Source organism: Chiloscyllium plagiosum, unplaced genomic scaffold (genome assembly GCF_037043375.1).
Source record: "Chiloscyllium plagiosum isolate Xiang-an unplaced genomic scaffold, Cpla_swu_hap1 HiC_scaffold_110, whole genome shotgun sequence".
Lineage (NCBI taxonomy): Eukaryota > Metazoa > Chordata > Chondrichthyes > Orectolobiformes > Hemiscylliidae > Chiloscyllium > Chiloscyllium plagiosum.
Genome location: NW_028270249.1, coordinates 163,973 through 191,167, shown reverse-complemented (window position 1 = coordinate 191,167; position 27,195 = coordinate 163,973). Strand labels below are relative to the sequence as shown.

General features: G+C 55.5%; 1 protein-coding gene across 1 annotated transcript in view; it reads right to left on the bottom strand.

Annotated features, from left to right (window-relative positions):
* LOC148134080 (uncharacterized) overlaps nt 1–27,195 on the bottom strand; it is a gene marked incomplete at its 3' end in the record, with an annotated part of 104,952 nt that overhangs the window by 55,974 nt on the left and 21,783 nt on the right. Inside the window, exons 10-21 of the mRNA XM_087985696.1 lie at nt 26,456–26,611; nt 22,694–22,849; nt 22,272–22,424; nt 14,580–14,738; nt 12,480–12,641; nt 11,639–11,821; nt 11,127–11,285; nt 10,266–10,421; nt 7,255–7,404; nt 6,303–6,455; nt 3,136–3,279; nt 1,941–2,096 (exon numbers count right to left, since the gene is read on the bottom strand). Coding sequence (XP_087841822.1) covers nt 1,941–2,096; nt 3,136–3,279; nt 6,303–6,455; nt 7,255–7,404; nt 10,266–10,421; nt 11,127–11,285; nt 11,639–11,821; nt 12,480–12,641; nt 14,580–14,738; nt 22,272–22,424; nt 22,694–22,849; nt 26,456–26,611 — 1,887 coding nt within the window. The remainder of the gene's footprint in view (nt 1–1,940; nt 2,097–3,135; nt 3,280–6,302; nt 6,456–7,254; nt 7,405–10,265; nt 10,422–11,126; nt 11,286–11,638; nt 11,822–12,479; nt 12,642–14,579; nt 14,739–22,271; nt 22,425–22,693; nt 22,850–26,455; nt 26,612–27,195) is intronic.

The window sequence follows — 27,195 nt, the reverse complement described above, 5'->3', positions numbered from 1 at the left end:
GGGGTTAGATACAGAGGAAATCTCCCTCTACACTGACCCCATCAAACACTCCCAGGAGAGGGACAGCATGGGGTTAGATACAGAGGAAATCTCCCTCTACACTGTCCCCATCAAACACTCCCAGGGGAGGGACAGCATGGGGTAAGATACAGGCGAAACCTCCCTCTACACTGTCCCCATCAAACACTCCCAGGGCAGGGACAGCATGGGGTAAGATACAGAGGAAATCTCCCTCTACACTGTCCCCATCAAACACTCCCAGGAGAGAGACAGCATGGGGTAAGATACAGAGGAAATCTCCCTCTACACTGACCCCATCAAACACTCCCAGGACAGGGACAGGATGGGGTAAGATACAGGGGAAACCTCCCTCTACACTGTCCCCATCAAACACTCCCAGGAGAGAGACAGCATGGGGTAAGATACAGAGGAAATCTCCCTCTACACTGACCCCATCAAACACTCCCAGGAGAGGGACAGCATGGGGTTAGATACAGAGGAAATCTCCCTCTACACTGTCCCCATCAAACACTCCCAGGGGAGGGACAGCATGGGGTAAGATACAGGCGAAACCTCCCTCTACACTGTCCCCATCAAACACTCCCAGGGCAGGGACAGCATGGGGTAAGATACAGAGGAAATCTCCCTCTACACTGTCCCCATCAAACACTCCCAGGAGAGAGACAGCATGGGGTAAGATACAGAGGAAATCTCCCTCTACACTGACCCCATCAAACACTCCCAGGACAGGGACAGGATGGGGTAAGATACAGGGGAAACCTCCCTCTACACTGTCCCCATCAAACACTCCCAGGAGAGAGACAGCATGGGGTAAGATACAGAGGAAATCTCCCTCTACACTGACCCCATCAAACACTCCCAGGACAGGGACAGCATGGGGTAAGATACAGAGGAAATCTCCCTCTACACTGACCCCATCAAACACTCCCAGGACAGGGACAGGATGGGGTAAGATACAGGGGAAACCTCCCTCTACACTGTCCCCATCAAACACTCCCAGGAGAGAGACAGCATGGGGTAAGATACAGAGGAAATCTCCCTCTACACTGACCCCATCAAACACTCCCAGGACAGGGACAGGATGTGGTAAGATACAGAGGAAATCTCCCTCTACACTGACCCCATCAAACACTCCCAGGACAGGGACAGCATGGGGTAAGATACAGAGGAAATCTCCCTCTACACTGTCCCCATCAAACACTCCCAGGAGAGGGACAGCATGGGGTAAGATACAGAGGAAATCTCCCTCTACACTGTCCCCATCAAACACTCCCAGGACAGGGACAGCATGGGGTAAGATACAGAGGAAATCTCCCTCTACTCTGTCCCCATCAAACACTCCCAGGAGAGGGACAGCATGGGGTAAGATACAGGAGAAACCTCCCTCTGCACTGTCCCCATCAAACACTCCCAGGACAGGGACAGCATGGGGTTAGATACAGAGGAAATCTCCCTCTACTCTGTCCCCATCAAACACTCCCAGGAGAGGGACAGCATGGGGTAAGATACAGAGGAAATCTCCCTCTACTCTGTCCCCATCAAACACTCCCAGGAGAGGGACAGCATGGGGTAAGATACAGAGGAAATCTCCCTCTACACTGACCCCATCAAACACTCCCAGGACAGGGACAGCATGGGGTTAGATACAGAGGAAATCTCCCTCTACACTGACCCCATCAAACACTTCCAGGACAGGGACAGCATGGGGTTAGATACAGGAGAAACCTCCCTCTACACTGACCTAATCAAACACTCCCAGGAGTGGGGCAGCATGGGGTAAGATACAGAGGAAACCTCCCTCTACACTGACCCAATCAAACACTCCCATCACTGGGTTATATATAGATGTCATGCTCCCCTATCCAGTGTCCCCCCATAACATCCCCCCACCCCACAACCATCACCAGATGACCCCTCACCTCCTTTGAAGAATCGGAAAACGCATCTTTTTCCACAGCCAGCGTCACAGCACATTTGCCAATGGTCACAGTCAGCATCTGCCTCACACTCATCTCCCAACGTCATGTTACAGACCTTGCCCAGGGTACGGCTGTGTGGGCACTGTGACTCTCCCTCTGTGTGGGCATAGATAATGAGACATTATTACAGAGCCTGATCTGAGCATACCACCCTCCTTTACAGACACAGGCCTCCAGACTCCTCCAAAGTCAAATCCAGGGACAATAACTCACTGCACCCACCGTCCAACCACCTCCCCATTACCACCCAAAGCCACACCACCTCCTTCTCCAACCCTGGTTAGAGCTGGGCTCACAGACAGTGCTCCATTGCCTCCAGTGCGCTGGCTGAGGGAGCACAAAGGTCCTGGAGATTCGGACAAGGGGAAAGGTCAGGTAGAGTGTGAGTGCTGGAAGGAGACAGATGTCACTTTAAGAGAAGTCAGCATAGACACAGCAGTGAAAGGCCTCGTCTGTAATCCCACCTCGGTCAGAGCAGAGGGTCACAGGCTTGGCCATTTGCATCACTGTGTGTGTGATACTGCGCGCGTGTGTGTGTCTGTGTGTGATACTGCGCGTGTGTGTGTCAGCGTGTGTGTGTGTGTGTCAGTGTGAGTGTGTGTGTGTGTGCATATGTGAGTGTGTGTGTCTGCATATGTGAGTGTGTGTGTGTCAGTGTGAGTGTGTGTGTGTTTATGTGTGAATAAGTGTGTGTGTGTGTGTGAGAGAGAGACTGCGTGTGTGTGAGACCTCATGTCTCTTTGTGGGTGTGTCTTTGTACGTGTGTGTGTTTGTGTGTGTGTACGTGTCTGTGAGTGACTGTGTGCATGTATCTGTGTACATGTACGCGTGCCTGTCTGTATATATGTGTGCGTGAGCGTGTGCATGTGTGTGTGGATGTGAGTATGTGTGTGTGTGAGTGCATGTGTGTGAGTGCATATATGAGAGTGTGCGCATGTGTGTGTGTATATAGTGTGTGTATATGTGCGTGTATGTGTCTATCTATATGAGTGTGTGTGTGTGTGTATGTGTCTATCTATATGAGTGTGTGTGTGTGTATATGTGAGTGTGAGAGTGAGAGGGGGTTTCTCAGTGCAGTGATACCACATTGTCCATGGGAAGACCCTCTGATGGTCTGGCTTCACACTGTCCTTACTGTGCAGTGAGCTGCTGTAAACACATTTCCTTCCGCAGCCCAGGTCGCAGCATTGTTCCCAGCTCCCGCATTCCTCATCTGTCACACACGACACATTCGAATGCCTCTTCACCCGGGACGGATCAGGGCACTCTCCTTCCTCATCTACAACACAACAACAAGGAGATTACAGGAGGAGGGGAAAGGGGGAGATTGGCAGAGGCATGACTGTCAGTGGGTCACTGACGGAGGGTCAGGGCTGAGGGAGCAGGCACTGTCTGACGGTCAGTGCTGAGGGAGCAGGCACTGTTGGAGGGTCAGTGCTGAGGGAGCAGGCACTGTCTGACGGTCAGTGCTGAGGGAGCAGACACTGTCAGAGGGTCAGTGCTGAGGGAGCAGGCACTGTCAGAGGGTCAGTGCTGAGGGAGCAGGCAGTGTCTGACGGTCAGTGCTGAGGGAGCAGGCACTGTCAGAGGGTCAGTGCTGAGGGAGCAGACACTGTCTGAGGGTCAGTGCTGAGGGAGCAGACACTGTCTGAGGGTCAGTGCTGAGGGAGCAGGCACTGTCTGAGGGTCAGTGCTGAGGGAGCAGACACTGTCTGAGGGTCAGGGCTGAGGGAGCAGACACTGTCTGACGGTCAGTGCTGAGGGAGCGGGCACTGACGGAGGGTCATTGCTGAGGGAGCAGGCACTGTCTGAGGGGCAGTGCTGAGGGAGCAGGCACTGACTGAGGGTCAGTGCTGAGGGAGCAGGCACTGTCTGAGGGTCAGTGCTGAGGGAGCAGACACTGTCTGAGGGTCAGGGCTGAGGGAGCAGACACAGTCTGAGGGTCAGTGCTGAGGGAGCAGGCACTGTCTGAGGGTCAGTGCTGAGGGAGCAGGCACTGACTGAGGGTCAGGGCTGAGGGAGCAGGCACTGTCGGACGGTCAGTGCTGAGGGAGCAGGCAATGATCTAGGGTCATGGTTGAGGAAGTGGGCACTGTTGGAGGGTCAGTGCTGAGGGAGCAGGTACTGACGGAGGGTCAGTGCTGAGGGAGCAGGCACTGTCGGAAGGTCAGTGCTGAGGGAGTGGGCACTGACGGAGTGTCAGTGCTGAGGGAGCAGACACTGTCTGAGGATAAGTGCTAAGGGAGCAGGCACTGTCTGAGGGTCAGTGCTGAGAGGGCAGGCACTGACTGAGGGTCAATGCTGAGGGAGCAGGCACTGACTGAGGGTCAGTGCTGAGGGAGCAGGCACTGTCTGAGGGTCAGTGCTGAGGGAGCAGACACTGTCTGAGGGTCAGTGCTGAGGGAGCAGGCACTGTCTGAGGGTCAGTGCTGAGGGAGCAGGCACTTTCTGAGGGTCAGTGCTGAGGGAGCAGGCACTGATGGAGGGTCAGTTCTGAGGGAGCGGGCACTGTCTGAGGGTCAGTGCTGAGGGAGCAGGCACTGTCTGAGGATCAGTGCTGAGGGAGCAGGCACTTTCTGAGGGTCAGTGCTGAGGGAGCAGGCACTGACGGAGGGGCAGTGCTGAGGGAGCAGGCACTGTCTGAGGGTCAGTGCTGAGGGAGCAGGCACTGTCTGAGGGTCAGTGCTGAGGGAGCAGGCACTGTCTGAGGGTCAGTGCTGAGGGAGCAGACACTGTCTGAGGGTCAGTGCTGAGGGAGCAGGCACTGTCGGAGGGTCAGTGCTGAGGGAGCAGGCACTGTCTGAAGGTCAGTGCTGAGGGAGCAGGCACTTTCTGAGGGTCAGTGCTGAGGGAGCAGGCACTGACGGAGGGTCAGTGCTGAGGGAGCAGGCACTGATGGAGGGTCAGTTCTGAGGGAGCGGGCACTGTCTGAGGATCAGTGCTGAGGGAGCAGACACTGTCTGAGGGTCAGTGCTGAGGGAGCAGGCACTGTCGGAGTGTCAGTGCTGAGGGAGCAGGCACTGTCGGAGAGTCACTGCTGAGGGAGCAGGCACTGTCGGAGGGTCAGTGCTGAGGGAGCAAGCACTGTCGGAGGGTCAGTGCTGAGGGAGCAGGCACTGTCGGAGGGTCAGTGCTGAGGGAGCAGGCACTGTCGGAGGGTCAGTGCTGAGGGAGCAAGCACTGTCGGAGGGTCAGTGCTGAGGGAGCAGGCACTGTCGGAGGGTCAGTGTTGAGGGAGCAGGCACTGTCGGAGGGTCACTGCTGAGGGAGCAGGCACTGTCTGAGGGTCAGTGCTGAGGGAGTGGGCACTGTCTGAGGGTCACTGCTGAGGGAGCAGGCACTGTCTGAGGGTCACTGCTGAGGGAGCAGGCACTGCCTGAGGGTCACTGCTGAGGGAGCAGGCACTGTCGGAGGGTCAGTGCTGGGGTAGAACATTAATATCTTTCTGTCTATCTCTATTTCTCCCTCTCGGTCTCTCTCACCAATTCCATCTTGCTGGAATGAAGAATGAAGAATACCTTTTACACTGTGTTCCTGGATTCCTCTACTCCACGACATGTGAAAATAAAATAGAAATCTAAACCTAAGTCTCGTCTGTGTAACGTCTCGAGTTGTTTGGACTCCTTCATCCTCCGCTACTCTCTGGTTTGAACACACCATCTGTCCAATCATATTTCCCACCAGCCGCTCTCCCAGTCCTTCCATGTCCCTTTCTATGTCCCTCTCTCATTCCTCCGTCATGTCACCCAGAGTCTGTCTGCCTCATTCCTCCCCTCACTCTGTCTCATTCTTCCCTCGCCTCTCTACCTCAATCTCTTCGCTCCCCTCTCTCTCTTTGTTTGCCTCTCCCATTCTCACAGTCCCTCGCTCTCTCTCTCTCTCACACACACACACAGTCTCACACACACACACAGTATCCATCGCTCTCTCTCTGTGTCCCATCTTCCCAGTGCCCCCTCCTCTCTCTGTCTCTCTCTCTCTCTGTGTCCCATTCTCCTGGTCCCCTTTGCTCTCTCTCTCTCCCTCTGTCTCTCTCTCCCTCTGTCTCTCTCTCTCTGTCTCTCTCTCCCTGTCTCTCTCTCCCTGTCTCTCTCTGTCTCCCTCTCTCTGGCCCATCTTCCCAGTGCCCCCTCCTGTCTCTCTCTCTCTCTCTCTCTGTGTCCCATTCTCCTCGTCCCCTTTGCTCTCCCTGTCTCACTCTCTCTCTCCCATCTTCCCAGTGCCCCCTCCTCTCTCTGTCACTCTCTCTCTCTCTGTTGCTCTCCACAACATCTCCCTCACAGTGTCATCCCCACAACGTACCATCATCCATGAAGCTGGGGATACAGATATTTCCACATTTGCTCTCACAGCAGCTCTGCCAGGCATCACAGTCTTCATCTCCGCTGCAACGATCTCCGAGTTTCAGGTCACACATGGGCTCCAGGCGGTGGGGAGCAGGACAGGTATCATCACCTGGACAACACAGAGACAGTATGGATACGGTTGTACGGAAACACACAACTCCCTTGGATCTGCTCGAGTGAGACACGAGGGACTCCCACGGCTCTTCCATCACTGACAGACCAGCTCCACAGCCCCGGGATTCAGGAAGCCTCAGGTATTTAGGCAATTCCAGGTGAATCTCCGAATACCACCCGCTCACATCCCCCTATGCCGCGGACGCGCGCGCACACACACACACATAGACAAACACACACATAGACACACACACACAAAGACTCACACATGCACTCACGCAGACTTACACACACACACACACACACGCAGAGACACACACACATAGACACACACACACAAAGACTCACACATGCACTCACGCAGACTCACACACACACACATAGACACACACACAGACACACACACACACATAGACACACACAAACACACAAAGACTCACACATGCACTCACGCAGACTCACACAGACCACACACACACGCAGAGACACACACAGACACATACACACACACACACACAGAGATACACACACACACACACACACACAGACAGACACACACATAGACACACACACACAGACACAAAGACTCACACATGCACACACGCAGACTCACACATACACACACACACACACCCCACACACACACACACACCCCACACACACACCCACACTCACCCACACACACACCCACACTGATACCCAGACACACACACCCAGCTCCCTGCCCACACTGCCATGTACTGTAATCACCACACCATAGTCTCTGATCAAACAAAGACACACTGATCACTTACGGCTCATGAGGAAACGAGGTACACATCTCTTTCCACAGGTGGCATCGCAGCAGGATGACCAGGCATGGCAGTCAGTGTCATTCTGACACACGTCTCCCAACTTCATCTCACAGAATGGGTCCAAGCGGGTGGAGGCAGGGCACTGGGTCGCTGGAAGGAACAAACTGACGGTCACATCAGGACATATGGAGAGGGTCACACTCCCACAGGACAGGGACAGCATGGGGTTAGATACAGAGTAAAGGTCCCTCTACACCATACCCCTGATCAAACACTCCCAAAGACAGGGACAGCATGGGGTTAGATACAGGGTAAAGGTCTCTCTACACCAACCCCCCGATCAAACACTCCCATGGACAGGGACAGCATGGGGTTAGATACAGAGTAAAGGTCTCTCTACACCATCCCCCTGATCAAACACTCCCAGGGACAGGGACAGCATGGGGTTAGATACAGAGTAAAGGTCTCTCTACACCATCCCCCTGATCAAACACTCCCAGGGACAGGCACAGCATGGGGTAAGATACAGAGTAAAGGTCTCTCTACACCATCCCCCCGATCAAACACTCCCAGGGACAGGGACAGCATGGGGTTAGATACAGAGTAAAGGTCTCTCTACACCATCCCCCTGATCAAACACTCCCAGGGACAGGGACAGCATGGGGTTAGATACAGAGTAAAGGTCTCTCTACACCATCCCCCCGATCAAACACTCCCACAGGACAGGGGCAGCATGGGGTTAGATACAGAGTAAATCTCCCTCTACACCATCCCCCTGATCAAACACTCCCAGGGACAGGGACAGCATGGGGTTAGATACAGAGTAAAGGTCTCTCCACACCATCCTCCTGATCAAACACTGCCAGGGACAGGGACAGCATGGGGTTAGGTGCAGAGTAAAGCTCCGTCAAGACCATCCCCCGATCAAACACTTCCAGGGACAGGGACAGCATGGGATTAGATACAGAGTAAAGGTCTCTCTCCACCTTCCCCCCGATCAAACACTCCCACGGACAGGGACAGCATGGGGTTAGATACAGAGTAAAGGTCCCTCTACACCATCCCCCCGATCAAACACTCCCAGGGACAGGGACAGCATGTGGTTAGATACACAGTAAAGGTCTCTCTACACCATACCCCTGATCAAACACTCCCAGAGACAGGGACAGCATGGGGTTAGATACAGAGTAAAGGTCTCCCAACACCATCCCCCAATCAAACACTCCCAAGGACAGGGACAGCATGGGGTTAGATACAGAGTAAAGGTCTCTCTACACCATTCCCCCCGATCAAACACTCCCAGGAACAGGGACAGCATGGGGTTAGATACAGAGTAAAGGTCTCTCTACACCATCCCCCCAATCAAACACTCCCACGGACAGGGACAGCATGGGGTTCGATACAGAGTAAAGGACCCATTACACCATCCCCCCGATCAAACACTCCCACGCACAGGGACAGCATGGGGTTAGATACAGAGTAAAGCTCCCTCTGCAACTTCCCCCGATCAAACACTCCCAGGGACAGGGACAGCATGGGGTGAGATACAGAGTAAAGCTCCCTCTACACTATCTCCCCGATCAAACCGTCCCAGGGACAGGGACAGCATGGGGTGAGATACAGAGTAAAGGTCTCCCTACCCCATCCACCAGATCAAACACTCCCAGGGACAGGGACAGCATGGGGTTAGATATAGAGTAAAGGTATCCTACACCATCTCCCCATTCAAACGCTCCCACAGGACAGGGACAGCATGGCGTTAGATACAGAGTAAAGCTTCCTCCACAACATTCCCCCTCAATCAAACACTCCCACAGGACAGGAACAGCATGGGGTTAGATACAGAGTAAAGGTCTCTCTACACCATCCCCCCGATCAAACACTCCCAGGGACAGGGACAGCATGGGGTTAGATACAGGGTAAAGGTCTCTCTACACCAACCCCCCGATCAAACACTCCCATGGACAGGGACAGCATGGGGTTAGATACAGAGTAAAGGTCTCTCTACACCATCCCCCCGATCAAACACTCCCAGGGGGGTTAGATACAGAGTAAAGGTCTCTCTTCACCATCCCCCCGATCAAACACTCCCATGGACAGGGACAGCATGGGGTTAGATACAGAGTAAAGGTCTCTCTACACCATCCCCCGATCAAACACTCCCAGGGGCGTTAGATACAGAGTAAAGGTCTCTCTTCACCATCCCCCCGATCAAACACTCCCATGGACAGGGACAGCATGGGGTTAGATACAGAGTAAAGGTCTCCCTACACCAAACTCCCTGATCAAACACTCCCAGGGACAGGGACAGCATGGGGTTAGGTGCAGAGTAAAGCTCCTTCAAGACCATCCCCCCGATCAAACACTCCCAGGGACAGGGACAGCATGGGATTAGATACAGAGTAAAGGTCTCTCTCCACCATCCCCCCGATCAAACACTCCCACGGACAGGGACAGCATGTGGTTAGATACAGAGTAAAGGTCCCTCTACACCATACCCCTGATCAAACACTCCCAGAGACAGGGACAGCATGGGGTTAGATACAGAGTAAAGGTCCCTCTACACCATACCCCTGATCAAACACTCCCAGAGACAGGGACAGCATGGGGTTAGATACAGAGTAAAGGTCTCTCTATACCATCCCCCCGATCAAACACTCCCAGGAACAGGGACAGCATGGGGTTAGATACAGAGTAAAGGTCTCTGTACACCATCCCCCCGATCAAACACTCCCACGGACAGGGACAGCATGGGGTTCGATACAGAGTAAAGGTCTCCCAACACCGTCCCCCAATCAAACACTCCCAGAGACAGGGACAGCATGGGGTTAGATACAGAGTAAAGGTCTCTGTACACCATCCCCCCGATCAAACACTCTCAGGGACAGGGACAGCATGGGGTTAGATACAGGGTGCAGCTCACACCACACTGTCCCACCAACAAACCCTCCTGGCTCGATACCTGTAGCCAGTGGGATGATACACAGAGCTTAACAGAAGTGGTGCCTTACGTCTGGACAGGAACTTGAAGACACATCTATTCCCACAGGTGGTATTGCAGCAGGTTTGCCAGCCCTCGCAGTCGCTGTCCTCATTGCACTGAGTGTGGAAACTCATGGTACAGACGTGGCTCAGTCTGGAAGGTGAGGGACACCTTTGCTCGCTCCCTACAGAGACAGAGGCTCCATCTTAGCTTCAGAAACTGCTGCTGCTGCTGCTTGAACTATCATTCACTGACTTCGCCCCGAGCTCAGGGGCAGGGTGATAGGGAGAGAGAGAGAGAGAGAGAGAGAGAGGGGGAGAGAAAGAAATAGAGACAGAGTGAGGGGGAGAGAGAGAGAGAGACAGGGAGAGAGAGACAGAGAGAGACAGAGAGAGGGAGAGAGAGAGAGAGAGAGAGGGGGAAAGAAAGAAATAGAGACAGAGTGAGGGGGAGAGAGAGAGAGCGAGGGGAAGAGAGAGAGGGTGAGAGAGAAAGAGAACAGTAATAGGGAGCAGGAGAGATAGACAGAGACAGCAAGAGAGGCGGGGACAGAGGAAGACAGAGACAGACAAAAAGAGAGAAATAAACAAACATAGATATAGAGATGGAAAGAGAAAGGGAAAAAAAGAGAGACACACAAACTGACAAGAAAGACAGAGTTCGAAGAACTGATCATGTCTGCCCAATGTCGCAGAGACGTCCATTGACAGAGGGAAAGACCGAGAGCGAGGGAGAGAGCGAGAGACACACATTCACACATACGCAGAAATAGCAACACAAACACAGTGACTTTCTGTGTCTCCCGATCCCTGATGAACATGCTCTGGGGTGGAGGTTGTGGGTGGGGAGGGAGAGGGTAGGGTGGTGCTAAGTAAACTGGGTGACTTACTCCTGCTGCGGTAGGAATGGACACAGCGTTGCCCACAGCTGGTGTTGCAGCACATCTGCCATGCGTAGCAGTCATCATCGTCCTCACACAGCTCACCGTACTTCAGATTACACACAGCAGAGAGGCGAGCAGGAGAAGGACACATTCCAGATGTCCGATCTGTCACAGAGAGAGAGGGAGGGAGGGAGGGACAGGGAAAGGGAGAGAGATAGACACAGCTCAGACACAGAGGAAGGCCTCATCAAGGACATCAGGACGTAGTAGCTTTATTGGTGCAACGAGCAAGTTCGCAACAGGAGGCACTACACCCCCAACCCTCGACTGTGCCGACTACATTCCCAACACCAATCCATTCCACCGCGATTGCAGAGATACAAACTGTGTGTGGTGTCCCGAGGTGACAAGGAGACCGGGTAACAGTACACGCCAGAGTACAGTTCAACCTCGGGAGATGTGGTGCCCGGTGATCCCAGTCTGGTATGATCGAAGGATTATGGAATGTACGCAGTTACCTGAGACTGACAAACTCCTGTTCTGCCCCATGAAGGGGTGGACACAGCGTCTACCACACGGCGTCTCACAACACGACCTCCACTTGCCACAATCCTCATCATCTTCACACGAGACGCTGTGATTCATCCTGCAGACACGATCCAGGGAGGACGGCTTAGGACACTCCTTAGATTTCCCCGAGTCTGCAAATGTAATAGTTCCGGTTATAGGAGAGATCAGGAGAGGTGTTGGGGGGAATGGGTGGGAGAGGGAAGGGGCAGAGTGAGAGGGAGACAAAAAAGGTGAGGAACAGGGAGAGAAATGTGACAAAGACGGAGAGAGAGAGACAGGAACATGCAGCCGACAGACAGAAAGCGCGGGGACAGAGAGAGAGGGGCCAAGCGGGAGAAGAGATAGCGACACAGAGAGCAAGTGACAGAAGGAAAGACATGACTGAGAAAGACAGAAACACATGCAACAGACAGACAGAATGAGAGGTGACAGAGAAACAGGGCTACAGAGAGTCGGGAGAGATAGCGACACAGAGGGACTGATGGAGAGGCATGACTGAGAAAGAGAGAGTGGAATGTGACAAAGACAGAGAGAGACAGAGAGAAAGACAGAGAGACACAGAGACAGACAGACAAAGAGAGAGAGAGAGAGAGAAACAGACAGACATGCAAAAGCAGGAGATGAAATGACGTCACAGAGAGAGAGAGAGAGAGATGTGCTGCAGGAATGCACAAAGAGAGGCAAAGGGAAATATACCACAGACACAAAGTGAGATATAAAGAAGGAAAGCTCACAGAGCTGCCTCATACAGACAGGTTAAGCAGCCATGCCCTTTGGACCAGGAACTACCTCCATGAGACTTTCTGTAGAACGACAGGACACAACGTTTCTGACACCCAGCATCACAGCATCTTTGAGATCCAGCGCAATCTTGGTCGGAGTCACACACCTTCCCAAAAGTGGAGTTACACACACGGGCAAGATGGTCTGGGCGAGGGCACTGCCCGTCGTCTTCCATTGGGAGAAAAGAGAGAGACAGACCCACACGGGGTTAGACACAGAGTAAAGACCCCTCTACATTGTCCCCATTAAACACTCCCAGGACAGGGACAGCACGGGGTTAGACACAGAGTAAAGAGCCCTCTACATTGTCCCCATTAAACACTCCCAGGACAGGGACAGCACGGGGTTAGACACAGAGTAAAGAGCCCTCTACATTGTCCCCATTAAACACTCCCAGGACAGGGACAGCACGGGGTTAGACACAGAGTAAAGACCCCTCTACATTGTCTCCATTAAACACTCCCAGGACAGGGACAGCACGGGGTTAGACACAGAGTAAAGACCCCTCTACATTGTCCCCATTAAACACTCCCAGGACAGGGTCAGCACGGGGTTAGACACAGAGTAAAGACCCCTCTACATTGTCCCCATTAAACACTCCCAGGACAGGGACAGCACGGAGTGAGACACAGAGTAAAGACCCCTCTACATTGTCCCCATTAAAGACTCCCAGGAAAGGGACAGCACGGGATTAGACACAGAGCAAAGAGCCCTCTACATTGTCCCCATTAAACACTCCCAGGAAAGGGTCAGCACGGGGTTAGACACAGAGTAAAGACCCCTCTACATTGTCCCCATTAAACACTCCCAGGACAGGGACAGCACGGGGTTAGACACAGAGTAAAGACCCCTCTACATTGTCCCCATTAAACACTCCCAGGACAGGGACAGCATGGGGTTAGACACAGAGTAAAGACCCCTCTACATTGTCCCCATTAAACACTCCCAGGACAGGGACAGCACGGGGTTAGACACAGAGTAAAGAACCCTCTACATTGACCCCATTAAACACTCCCAGGACAGGGACAGCACGGGGTTAGACACAGAGTAAAGAACCCTCTACATTGACCCCATTAAACACTCCCAGGACAGGGACAGCACAGGGTTAGATACAGAGTAAAGAACCCTCTACATTGTCCCCACTAAACACTCCCAGGACAGGGACAGCACGGGGTTAGACACAGAGTAAAGACGCCTCTACATTGTCCCCATTAAACAGTCTCAGGACAGGGACAGCACGGGTATAGATATTGTGTCAAGCTCCGTCAGCATTGTCCCCATTAAACATTGTCCCCACAACAGGGACAGCATGGGGTTACATAATGAGTAATGCTCCCTCCACACTGTCGCCATCAAACATTCCCAGGACAGGGACACTACGGAGTTAGATACAGGGGACAGCTTCCTCTACACTGTCCCACATCAAAGAACCGCACTACACGGACAACATGGGATCAGATACAGAGTAAAGTTCACTCTGCACTGTCCGCACTAAACGCTCCCAGGATAGGGACAGCGCGGTGGTAGATACAGAGGACAGCTTCCTCTGCACTGTCCCACATCAAAGAACCGCAGTACATGGACAGCATGGGTCACATACAGAGTGCACCTCCCTCTGTAATGTCCCCCATCAAACACTCCCAGGACAGGGACAGCATGGGGTTAGATACAGAGTAAAGCTGTCTCTCCCTCACCCCCATCAAACACTCCCAGGACAGGGACAGCATGGGGTTAGATACAGAGTAAAGCTGTCTCTCCATCACCCCCATCAAACACTCCCAGGACAGGGACAGCGTGAGGTCAGATACAGAGTGCAGCTCCCTCTGTCCTGCCCCCATCAAACTCCCCAAGGACAGGGACAGCGTGAGGTCAGATACAGAGTGCAGCTCCCTCTGTCCTGCCCCCATCAAACACTCCCAGGACAGGGACAGCGTGAGGTCAGATACAGAGTGCAGCTCCCTCTGTCCTGCCCCCATCAAACTCCCCAAGGACAGGGACAGCACATGGTGAGATACACATTGAAACACTGCTCTGTCCTGTCCCGCAACACATCCATTCAGTAACACCAGATGGACAGTGAGTGAAGCTCAGATAAGAAGAACTCACCATTTCTGAAATGCCTGAGGACACATCTTGACCCACACGGGGTAATGCAGCACGTGCCCCATCTACCACAGTCGCTCTCATTTCGACATTCCCTGCCCAGAGTTGTGTTACACACATAGCTCAGTTGACTTGGGCTGGAGCACTCTCCGGGTCTCTCACCTGGAAACACAACATTCCGATGTAAGGCTCGATTTACACACGAGAGGGCGAGACCGACAGGGAATCCCCATCAGGGATATACTTGCTGTTTTCAGGAGTTCCATGGTCCACATTTATAATTGGATCAGCCTACAGACTGGGGCCGACCGTAGTCTGCTCCCTCCAGTCTCAGGCCACGTTTAGTCAGCTCCCTGCAGTCTCGGGACTCTCACTCTGCTCCCAGCAGTCTCGGAACTCTCTCAGTCTGCTCCCTGCAGTCTCGGGACTCTCTCAGTCTGCTCCCTGCAGTCTCGGGACTCTCTCAGTCTGCTCCCTGCAGTCTCGGGACTCTCTCACTCTGCTCCCTGCAGTCTCGGGACTCTCTCACTCTGCTCCCTGCAGTCTCGGGACTCTCACTCTGCTCCCTGCAGTCTCGGGACTCTCTCACTCTGCTCCCTGCAGTCTCGGGACTCTCTCAGTCTGCTCCCTGCAGTCTCGGGACTCTCTCAGTCAGCTCCCTGCAGTCTCGGGACTCTCTCAGTCTGCTCCCTGCAGTCTCGGGTCTCTCTCACTCTGCTCCCTGCAGTCTCGGGACTCTCTCAGTCTGCTCCCTGCAGTCTCGGGACTCTCTCAGTCTGCTCCCTGCAGTCTCGGGACTCTCTCACTCTGCTCCCTGCAGTCTCGGGACTCCCTCACTCTGCTCCCTGCAGTCTCGGGACTCTCTCACTCTGCTCCCTGCAGTCTCGGGACTCTCTCACTCTGCTCCCTGCAGTCTCGGGACTCTCTCAGTCTGCTCCCTGCAGTCTCGGGTCTCTCTCAGTCTGCTCCCTGCAGTCTCGGGACTCTCTCAGTCTGCTCCCTGCAGTCTCGGGACTCTCTCAGTCTGCTCCCTGCAGTCTCGGGACTCTCTCACTCTGCTCCCTGCAGTCTCGGGACTCTCTCAGTCTGCTCCCTGCAGTCTCGGGACTCTCTCAGTCTGCTCCCTGCAGTCTCGGGTCTCTCTCACTCTGCTCCCTGCAGTCTCGGGACTCTCTCACTCTGCTCCCTGCAGTCTTGGGTCTCTCTCACTCTGCTCCCTGCAGTCTCGGGTCTCACTCAGTCTGCTCCCTGCAGTCTCGGGACTCTCACTCTGCTCCCTGCAGTCTCGGGACTCTCTCACTCTGCTCCCTGCAGTCTCGGGACTCTCTCACTCTGCTCCCTGCAGTCTCGGGACTCTCCCAGTCTGCTTCCGCCAGTCTCGGGACTCTCTCACTCTGCTCCCTGCAGTCTCGGGACTCTCCCTGTCTGCTCCCTGCAGTCTCGGGACTCTCCCAGTCTGCTCCCTGCAGTCTCGGGACTCTCTCACTCTGCTCCCTGCAGTCTCGGGCCTTTCTCACTCTGCTCCCTGCAGTCTCGGGTCTCTCTCAGTCTGCTCCCTGCAGTCTCGGGACTCTCTCAGTCTGCTCCCTGCAGTCTCGGGACTCTCTCACTCTGCTCCCTGCAGTCTCGGGACTCTCTCACTCTGCACCCTGCAGTCTCGGGACTCTCTCAGTCTGCTCCCTGCAGTCTCGGGACTCTCTCAGTCTGCTCCCTGCAGTCTCGGGACTCTCTCACTCTGCTCCCTGCAGTCTCGGGACTCTCTCAGTCTGCTCCCTGCAGTCTCGGGACTCTCTCAGTCTGCTCCCTGCAGTCTCGGGACTCTCTCACTCTGCTCCCTGCAGTCTCGGGACTCTCACTCTGCTCCCTGCAGTCTCGGGACTCTCTCAGTCTGCTCCCTGCAGTCTCGGGACTCTCCCAGTCTGCTCCCTGCAGTCTCGGGACTCTCTCACTCTGCTCCCTGCAGTCTCGGGACTCTCTCACTCTGCACCCTGCAGTCTCGGGACTCTCTCACTCTGCTCCCTGCAGTCTCGGGTCTCTCTCACTCTGCTCCCTGCAGTCTCGGGACTCTCTCAGTCTGCTCCCTGCAGTCTCGGGACTCTCTCAGTCTGCTCCCTGCAGTCTCGGTACTCTCTCAGTCTGCTCCCTGCAGTCTCGGGACTCTCTCACTTGGCTCCCTGCAGTCTCAGGACTCTCTCACTCTGCTCCCTGCAGTCTCGGGTCTCTCTCACTCTGCTCCCTGCAGTCTCGGGTCTCTCTCACTCTGCTCCCTGCAGTCTCGGGTCTCTCTCAGTCTGCTCCCTGCAGTCTCGGGACTCTCTCACTCTGCTCCCTGCAGTCTCGGGTCTCTCTCACTCTGCTCCCTGCAGTCTCGGGACTCTCTCAGTCTGCTCCCTGCAGTCTCGGGACTCTCTCACTCTGCTCCCTGCAGTCTCGGATCTCTCTCAGTCTGCTCCCTGCAGTCTCGGGACACTCGCACTCAGCTCCCTGCAGTCTCGGGACTCTCTCAGTCTGCTCCCTGCAGTCTCGGGACTCTCTCACTCTGCTCCCTGCAGTCTCGGGTCTCTCTCACTCTGCTCCCTGCAGTCTCGGGACTCTCTCACTCTGCTCCCTGCAGTCTCGGGACTCTCTCAGTCTGCACCCTGCAGTCTCGGGTCTCTCTCACTCTGCTCCCTGCAGTCTCGGGACTCTCTCAGTCTGGTCCCTGCAGTCTCGGGACTCTCTCAGTCTGCTCCCTGCAGTCTCGGGTCTCTCTCACTCTGCTCCCTGCAGTCTCGGGACTCTCCCAGTCTGCTCCCTGCAGTCTCGGGTCTCTCTCACTCTGCTCCCTGCAGTCTCGGGACTCTCTCAGTCTGCTCCCTGCAGTCTCGGGTCTCTCTCAGTCTGGTCCCTGCAGTCTCGGGTCTCTCTCAGTCTGCTCCCTGCAGTCTCGGGACTCTCTCACTCTGCTCCCTGCAGTCTCGGGACTCTCTCAGTCTGCTCCCTGCAGTCTCGGGACTCTCTCACTCTGCTCCCTGCAGTCTCGGGTCTCTCTCACTATGGTCCCTGCAGTCTCGGGACTCTCTCAGTCTGCTCCCTGCAGTCTCGGGACTCTCTCACTCTGCTCCCTGCAGTCTCGGGTCTCTCTCAGTCTGCTCCCTGCAGTCTCGGGACTCTCTCAGACTGCTCCCTGCAGTCTCGGAACTCTCTCAGTCTGCTCCCTGCAGTCTCGGGACTCTCTCAGTCTGCTCCCTGCAGTCTCGGGTCTCTCTCACTCTGCTCCCTGCAGTCTCGGGACTGTCTGACTCTGCTCCCTGCAGTCTCGGGTCTCTCTCACTCTGCTCCCTGCAGTCTCGGGTCTCTCTCACTCTGCTCCCTGCAGTCTCGGGTCTCTCTCACTCTGCTCCCTGCAGTCTCGGGACTCTCTCAGTCTGCTCCCTGCAGTCTCGGGTCTCTCTCACTCTGCTCCCTGCAGTCTCGGGTCTCTCTCACTCTGCTCCCTGCAGTCTCGGGACTCTCTGACTCTGCTCCCTGCAGTCTCGGGTCTCTCTCAGTCTGCTCCCTGCAGTCTCGGGACTCTCTCACTCTGCTCCCTGCAGTCTCGGGTCTCTCTCACTCTGCTCCCTGCAGTCTCGGGTCTCTCTCACTCTGCTCCCTGCGGTCTCGGGACTCTCACTCTGCTCCCTGCAGTCTCGGGACTCTCTCAGTCTGCTCCCTGCAGTCTCGGGACTCTCTCACTCTGCTCCCTGCAGTCTCGGGACTCTCCCAGTCTGCTTCCGCCAGTCTCGGGACTCTCTCACTCTGCTCCCTGCAGTCTCGGGACTCTCCCTGTCTGCTCCCTGCAGTCTCGGGACTCTCCCAGTCTGCTCCCTGCAGTCTCGGGACTCTCTCACTCTGCTCCCTGCAGTCTCGGGCCTTTCTCACTCTGCTCCCTGCAGTCTCGGGTCTCTCTCAGTCTGCTCCCTGCAGTCTCGGGACTCTCTCAGTCTGCTCCCTGCAGTCTCGGGACTCTCTCACTCTGCTCCCTGCAGTCTCGGGACTCTCTCACTCTGCACCCTGCAGTCTCGGGACTCTCTCAGTCTGCTCCCTGCAGTCTCGGGACTCTCTCAGTCTGCTCCCTGCAGTCTCGGGACTCTCTCACTCTGCTCCCTGCAGTCTCGGGACTCTCTCAGTCTGCTCCCTGCAGTCTCGGGACTCTCTCAGTCTGCTCCCTGCAGTCTCGGGACTCTCTCACTCTGCTCCCTGCAGTCTCGGGACTCTCACTCTGCTCCCTGCAGTCTCGGGACTCTCTCAGTCTGCTCCCTGCAGTCTCGGGACTCTCCCAGTCTGCTCCCTGCAGTCTCGGGACTCTCTCACTCTGCTCCCTGCAGTCTCGGGACTCTCTCACTCTGCACCCTGCAGTCTCGGGACTCTCTCACTCTGCTCCCTGCAGTCTCGGGTCTCTCTCACTCTGCTCCCTGCAGTCTCGGGACTCTCTCAGTCTGCTCCCTGCAGTCTCGGGACTCTCTCAGTCTGCTCCCTGCAGTCTCGGTACTCTCTCAGTCTGCTCCCTGCAGTCTCGGGACTCTCTCACTTGGCTCCCTGCAGTCTCAGGACTCTCTCACTCTGCTCCCTGCAGTCTCGGGTCTCTCTCACTCTGCTCCCTGCAGTCTCGGGTCTCTCTCACTCTGCTCCCTGCAGTCTCGGGTCTCTCTCAGTCTGCTCCCTGCAGTCTCGGGACTCTCTCACTCTGCTCCCTGCAGTCTCGGGTCTCTCTCACTCTGCTCCCTGCAGTCTCGGGACTCTCTCAGTCTGCTCCCTGCAGTCTCGGGACTCTCTCACTCTGCTCCCTGCAGTCTCGGATCTCTCTCAGTCTGCTCCCTGCAGTCTCGGGACACTCGCACTCAGCTCCCTGCAGTCTCGGGACTCTCTCAGTCTGCTCCCTGCAGTCTCGGGACTCTCTCACTCTGCTCCCTGCAGTCTCGGGTCTCTCTCACTCTGCTCCCTGCAGTCTCGGGACTCTCTCACTCTGCTCCCTGCAGTCTCGGGACTCTCTCAGTCTGCACCCTGCAGTCTCGGGTCTCTCTCACTCTGCTCCCTGCAGTCTCGGGACTCTCTCAGTCTGGTCCCTGCAGTCTCGGGACTCTCTCAGTCTGCTCCCTGCAGTCTCGGGTCTCTCTCACTCTGCTCCCTGCAGTCTCGGGACTCTCCCAGTCTGCTCCCTGCAGTCTCGGGTCTCTCTCACTCTGCTCCCTGCAGTCTCGGGACTCTCTCAGTCTGCTCCCTGCAGTCTCGGGTCTCTCTCAGTCTGGTCCCTGCAGTCTCGGGTCTCTCTCAGTCTGCTCCCTGCAGTCTCGGGACTCTCTCACTCTGCTCCCTGCAGTCTCGGGACTCTCTCAGTCTGCTCCCTGCAGTCTCGGGACTCTCTCACTCTGCTCCCTGCAGTCTCGGGTCTCTCTCACTATGGTCCCTGCAGTCTCGGGACTCTCTCAGTCTGCTCCCTGCAGTCTCGGGACTCTCTCACTCTGCTCCCTGCAGTCTCGGGTCTCTCTCAGTCTGCTCCCTGCAGTCTCGGGACTCTCTCAGACTGCTCCCTGCAGTCTCGGAACTCTCTCAGTCTGCTCCCTGCAGTCTCGGGACTCTCTCAGTCTGCTCCCTGCAGTCTCGGGTCTCTCTCACTCTGCTCCCTGCAGTCTCGGGACTGTCTGACTCTGCTCCCTGCAGTCTCGGGTCTCTCTCACTCTGCTCCCTGCAGTCTCGGGTCTCTCTCACTCTGCTCCCTGCAGTCTCGGGTCTCTCTCACTCTGCTCCCTGCAGTCTCGGGACTCTCTCAGTCTGCTCCCTGCAGTCTCGGGTCTCTCTCACTCTGCTCCCTGCAGTCTCGGGTCTCTCTCACTCTGCTCCCTGCAGTCTCGGGACTCTCTGACTCTGCTCCCTGCAGTCTCGGGTCTCTCTCAGTCTGCTCCCTGCAGTCTCGGGACTCTCTCACTCTGCTCCCTGCAGTCTCGGGTCTCTCTCACTCTGCTCCCTGCAGTCTCGGGTCTCTCTCACTCTGCTCCCTGCGGTCTCGGGACTCTCACTCTGCTCCCTGCAGTCTCGGGACTCTCTCAGTCTGCTCCCTGCAGTCTCGGGTCTCTCTCAGTCTGCTCCCTGCAGTCTCGGGACTCTCTCAGTCTGCTCCCTGCAGTCTCGGGTCTCTCTCACTCTGCTCCCTGCAGTCTCGGGTCTCTCTCACTCTGCTCCCTGCGGTCTCGGGACTCTCACTCTGCTCCCTGCAGTCTCGGGACTCTCTCAGTCTGCTCCCTGCAGTCTCGGGTCTCTCTCAGTCTGCTCCCTGCAGTCTCGGGTCTCTCTCACTCTGCTCCCTGCAGTCTCGGGACTCTCTCACTCTGCTCCCTGCAGTCTCGGGTCTCTCTCACTCTGCTCCCTGCAGTCTCGGGTCTCTCTCAGTCTGCTCCCTGCAGTCTCGGGACTCTCTCACTCTGCTCCCTGCAGTCTCGGGTTTCTCTCACTCTGCTCCCTGCAGTCTCGGGACTCTCTCAGTCTGCTCCCTGCAGTCTCGGGTCTCTCTCACTCTGCTCCCTGCAGTCTCTGGACTCTCTCACTCTGCTCCCTGCAGTCTCGGGACTCTCTCACTCTGCTCCCTGCAGTCTCGGGACTCTCCCAGTCTGCTTCCGCCAGTCTCGGGACTCTCTCACTCTGCTCCCTGCAGTCTCGGGACTCTCCCAGTCTGCTTCCGCCAGTCTCGGGACTCTCTCACTCTGCTCCCTGCAGTCTCGGGACTCTCACTCTGCTCCCTGCAGTCTCAGGACTCTCTCAGTCTGGTCCCTGCAGTCTCGGGACTCTCTCACTCTGCTCCCTGCAGTCTCGGGTCTCTCTCACTCTGCTCCCTGCAGTCTCGGGACTCTCTCAGTCTGCTCCCTGCAGTCTCGGGACTCTCTCAGTCTGCTCCCTGCAGTCTCGGGACTCTCTCAGTCTGCTCCCTGCAGTATCGGGTCTCTCTCACTCTGCTCCCTGCAGACTCGGGTCTCTCTCACTCTGCTCCCTGCAGACTCGGGTCTCTCTCACTCTGCTCCCTGCAGTCTCGGGACTCTCTCACTCTGCTCCCTGCAGTCTCGGGTCTCTCTCAGTCTGCTCCCTGCAGTCTCGGGTCTCTCTCACTCTGCTCCCTGCAGTCTCGGGACTCTCTCACTCTGCTCCCTGCAGTCTCGGGACTCTCTCACTCTGCTCCCTGCAGTCTCGGGACTCTCTCACTCTGCTCCCTGCAGTCTCGGGACTCTCTCACTCTGCTCCCTGCAGTCTCGGGACTCTCTCAGTCTGCTCCCTGCAGTCTCGGGACTCTCTCACTCTGCTCCCTGCAGTCTCGGGACTCTCTCAGTCTGCTCCCTGCAGTCTCGGGACTCTCTCAGTCTGCTCCCTGCAGTCTCGGGTCTCTCTCACTCTGCTCCCTGCAGTCTCGGGACTCTCAGTCTGCTCCCTGCAGTCTCGGGACTCTCTCACTCTGCTCCCTGCAGTCTCGGGTCTCTCTCACTCTGCTCCCTGCAGTCTCGGGTCTCTCTCACTCTGCTCCCTGCAGTCTCGGGACTCTCTCACTCTGCTCCCTGCAGTCTCGGGTCTCCCTCTCTCTGCTCCCCGCAGTCTCGGGACTCCCTCTCTCTGCACCCTGCAGTCTCTGTTCTGCTGAACAATCTTGCCCCAGACCATTCCCCTGCTAACACTCTGTCAGACCGTAATCCTTACCGTGCCTGAATGAGGAGACACATTTCTTGCCACATCCAATCTCACAGCACTGTTCATAGGAAGGACAATCATCATCATCCTCACAGGATCGAGTCCAGTTTTTCTTGCAGAGAAAAGACACACGGGAATGTTCTGGGCATTTCTTTCGCAAAACTGAAGGAGAGAATGAGCTTTCACTTGGTCAATTTGTTCACATACAGTGTAATGTTTCCACTGTCCTCTATCAAACACTCTCGCGACACGGACAGAGTGGTATTAGATACAGAGTAATGCTTCCTCTACAGCGTCGACTATCAGGATAGAGACACCATGCTCATAGGTACAGTGTAAAGCTCCCTCGACACTGCTCACATTGGTCCTGTTCAGCACACTCGGGATTATCAAACAAACCTGTGGGAAGCAATGCAGTGATGGATACTCACATTTACTGATGAATGTTGGGACACATTTCCCACCGCAGCCCTTGGCCAGGCAGCACCTCTGCCACACGTCGCACTGCGTGTCGTTCTTGCAGTCTTTTCCCAGGGTCGTGTTGCACAACATCGTCAGCCTCCTTGCAATGGGACAGGTTCCGTTCTCTGTGAAGACAAACACAGGGAGATGGGGGATAGAATCAGACAACAAGTCACTTGTGACTGCAGGAATTAACAGATAAACCCCCCAGTCTCCCATCTCACTGACAGAAGGGAGCCCAGTGCCTTGTGAAGGAAGCTGGGAATTGGTGAGAGGGTGGGACAACTCAGCCTTCACAACGCTACTCCATGATCTGACGCAGTATACCAGACAGCTCACACACAATTCCTCTCTCCTGGCCTACAGTGGGAACAGAGAACGGGCTGAGGAGAGACAGACGACTTAACTGTGACGTACCAGAGGCATCAGACAGACCACAACATTCAAACAGCGTGCACTCATATTCCCGGAGAGTAGGACACTGTGTGTTTCACACCACAATCCCTCCCTAACCCAGGGATAGGGACTGGGAACAGGATCCCTGTCTGTTTCACACCACAATCACTCCCAAACCCAGGGATAGGGACTGGGAACAGGATCCCTGTCTGTTTCACACCACAATCCCACCCTAACCCAGGGACAGGGTTTGGGAACAGGATCCCTGTCTGTTTCACACCACAATCCCTCCCTAACCCAGGGACAGGGATTGGGAACAGGATCCCTGTCTGTTTCACACCACAATCCCTCCCTAACCCAGGGACAGGGATTGGGAACGGGATCCCAGTCAGTTTAACACCACAATCCCTCCCTAACCCAGGGACAGGGATTAGTAACAGGATCCCTGTCTGTTTCACACCGCAATCCCTCCCTAACCCAGGGACAGGGATTGGGAATAGGATCCCTGTCTGTTTCACACCGCAATCCCTCCCTAACCCAGGGACAGGGACTGGGAACAGGATCCCTGTCTGTTTCACACGACAATCCCTCCCTAACCCAGGGACAGGGATTGGGAATAGGATCCCTGTCTGTTTCACACCACAATCCCTCCCTAACACAGGGACAGGGATTGGGAACAGGATCCCTGTCTGTTTCACACCGCAATCCCTCCCTATCCCAGGGACAGGGACTGGGAACAGGATCCCTGTCTGTTTCACACCACAATCCCTCCCTAACCCAGGGACAGGGATTGGGAACAGGATCCCTGTCTGTTTCACACCCCAATCCCTCCCTAACCCAGGGATAGGGACTGGGAACAGGATCCCTGTCTGTTTCACACCACAATCCCTCCCTATCCCAGGGACAGGGATTGGGAACAGGATCCCGGTCTGGTTCACACCACAATCCCTCCCAAACCCAGGGATACGGACTGGGAACAGGATCCCTGTCTGTTTCACACCACAATCCCTCCCAAACCCAGGGACAGGGACTGGCAACAGGATCCCGGTCTGTTTCACACCACAATCCCTCCCAAACCCAGGGACAGGGATTGGGAATAGGATCCCTGTCTGTTTCACACCACAATCCCTCCCTAATCCAGGGACAGGGACTGGGAACAGGATCCCTGTCTGTTTCACACCGCAATCCCTCCCTAATCCAGGGATAGGGACTGGGAACAGGATCCCTGTCTGTTTCACACCACAATCCCTCCCTAACCCAGGGATAGGGACGGGGAACAGGATCCCTGTCTGTTTCACACCGCAATCCCTCCCTAACCCAGGGATAGGGACGGGGAACAGGATCCCTGTCTGTTTCACACCGCAATCCCTCCCTAATCCAGGGATAGGGACTGGGAACAGGATCCCTGTCTGTTTCACACCGCAATCCCTCCCTAACCCAGGGACAGGGATTGGGAACAGGATCCCTGTCTGTTTCACACCGCAATCCCTCCCTAACCCAGGGACAGGGATTGGGAATAGGATCCCTGTCTGTTTCACACCACAATCCCTCCCTAACCCAGGGACAGGGATTGGGAATAGGATCCCTGTCTGTTTCACACCACAATCCCTCCCTAACCCAGGGACAGGGATTGGGAATAGGATCCCTGTCTGCTTCACACCACAATCCCTCCCTAACCCAGGGACAGGGATTGGGAATAGGATCCCTGTCTGCTTCACACCACAATCCCTCCCTAACCCAGGGACTGGGAACAGGATCCCTGTCTGTTTCACACCGCAATCCCTCCCTAACCCAGGGACAGGGACTGGGAACAGGATCCCTGTCTGTTTCACACCGCAATCCCTCCCTAACCCAGGGACAGGGATTGGTAACAGGATCCCTGTCTGTTTCACACCCCAATCCCTCCCTAACCCAGGGATAGGGACTGGGAACAGGATCCCTGTCTGTTTCACACCACAATCCCTCCCTAACCCAGGGACAGGGACTGGGAACAGGATCCCTGTCTGTTTCACACCGCAATCCCTCCCTAACCCAGGGACAGGGATTGGGAACAGGATCCCTGTCTGTTTCACACCGCAATCCCTCCCTAATCCAGGGATAGGGACTGGGAACAGGATCCCTGTCTGTTTCACACCACAATCCCTCCCTAACCCAGGGACAGGGATTGGGAACAGGATCCCTGTCTGTTTCACACCACAATCCCTCCATAATCCAGGGATAGGGACTGGGAACAGGATCCCTGTCTGTTTCACACCACAATCCCTCCCTAACACAGGGACAGGGATTGGGAATAGGATCCCTGTCTGTTTCACACCACAATCCCTCCCTAACCCAGGGACAGGGACTGGGAACAGGATCTCTGTCTGATTCACACCACAATCCCTCCCTAACCCAGGGACAGGGACTGGGAACAGAATCCCTGTCTGTTTCACACCACAATCCCTCCCTAACCCAGGGATTGGGAATAGGATCCATCTGTTTCACACCACACTCCCTCCCTAACCCAGGGACTGGGATCAGGATCCCTGTCTGTTTCACACCGCAATCCCTCCCTAACCCAGGGATTGGGAAGAGGATCCATCTGTTTCACACCACACTCCCTCCCTAACCCAGGGACTGGGATCAGGATCCCTGTCTGTTTCACACCGCAATCACTCCCTAACCCAGGGACAGGGATTGGGAACAGGATCCCTGTCTGTTTCACACCGCAATCCCTCCCTAACCCAGGGACAGGGATTGGGAACAGGATCCCTGTCTGTTTCACACCGCAATCCCTCCCTAACCCAGGGACAGGGACTGGGAACAGGATCCCTGTCTGTTTCACACCGCAATCCCTCCCTAACCCAGGGACAGGGACTGGGAACAGGATCCCTGTCTGTTTCACACCGCAATCCCTCCCTAACCCAGGGACAGGGACTGGGAACAGGATCCCTGTCTGTTTCACACCGCAATCCCTCCCTAACCCAGGGACAGGGATTGGGAACAGGATCCATGTCTGTTTCACACCACAATCCCTCCCTAACCCAGGGACAGGGATTGGGAATAGGATCCCTGTCTGTTTCACACCGCAATCCCTCCCTAACCCAGGGACAGGGATTGGGAATAGGATCACTGTCTGTTTCACACCACAATCCATCCATCACCCCGGTACAGGGATTAGAAGCGGGGTCCTGTTCTGCCGAGCCCCAATCCCTCGCTAACCTAGGAAGAGGGATCAGAGCCGGGATTCCAGGATGGCCTTGGGGAATCTGTATTCCCTGGATACTGTCTGTGTCCGGCACATTGGATGTGTTTCCCTCTCTCACACACACTCTCTCTCTCTCTCTCTTTCTCACCTCCTGTGAAACACTTTGGAATACATTTCTTCCCACAGCCAGCATCACAACATGAGTGGTATCCATCACAGTCCCCGTTGTCATTACAGGAACGCCCAGTGCTGATCTGACAGAACATGGAGAGGGTGTCCTCCTCTGGGCACTGCTCAGCAGGCTCTGTAAATGGGAAGGTAGGACAGACACAGTTACAGAGTCCCACACAGGGCCCTTCACATACTCCTTCACACCTTCCCCATCTGTTCCCCACCCTCCCCCCATTCCCAAACCAGGGAATGCTCATTCTACTGCCCGCCCTCTGCAATAACCCTCTCACTTACTGTTGCGTCCCACTTTCTGACAGCATCACTTTCCCCTTTCCATGGTGATAAACTCCTGAAAACCTTTTATCTCTCGGGTTTTCACATCCCTTTATTCCCTATCAGTTTCTCAATCTGTCAAGGTGCATCCTCAACATCGCTCCTGTACCTGCCTCCACCACCCCCCTGACAGCATATTCCACATACTGACCACCCTCTGTGTTAAACAAACCTGCCTCCCACTGTCTCCCCTTCTACCCCAAATCTGTGCTCCTCTAGTAATTGACATTTCTGTCCTGGGAAAGTAAAACTGACCAGGCGATACATTCTGGTTGTAAGTGAGGAACCTTCTATCAGGTCGGCTCTCATCCTTTCCGTGTTCACGTGAAAACAAACCAGGCTTATTCGATCTCCCAAAACGCATCACCTCACATTTGCTCAGAT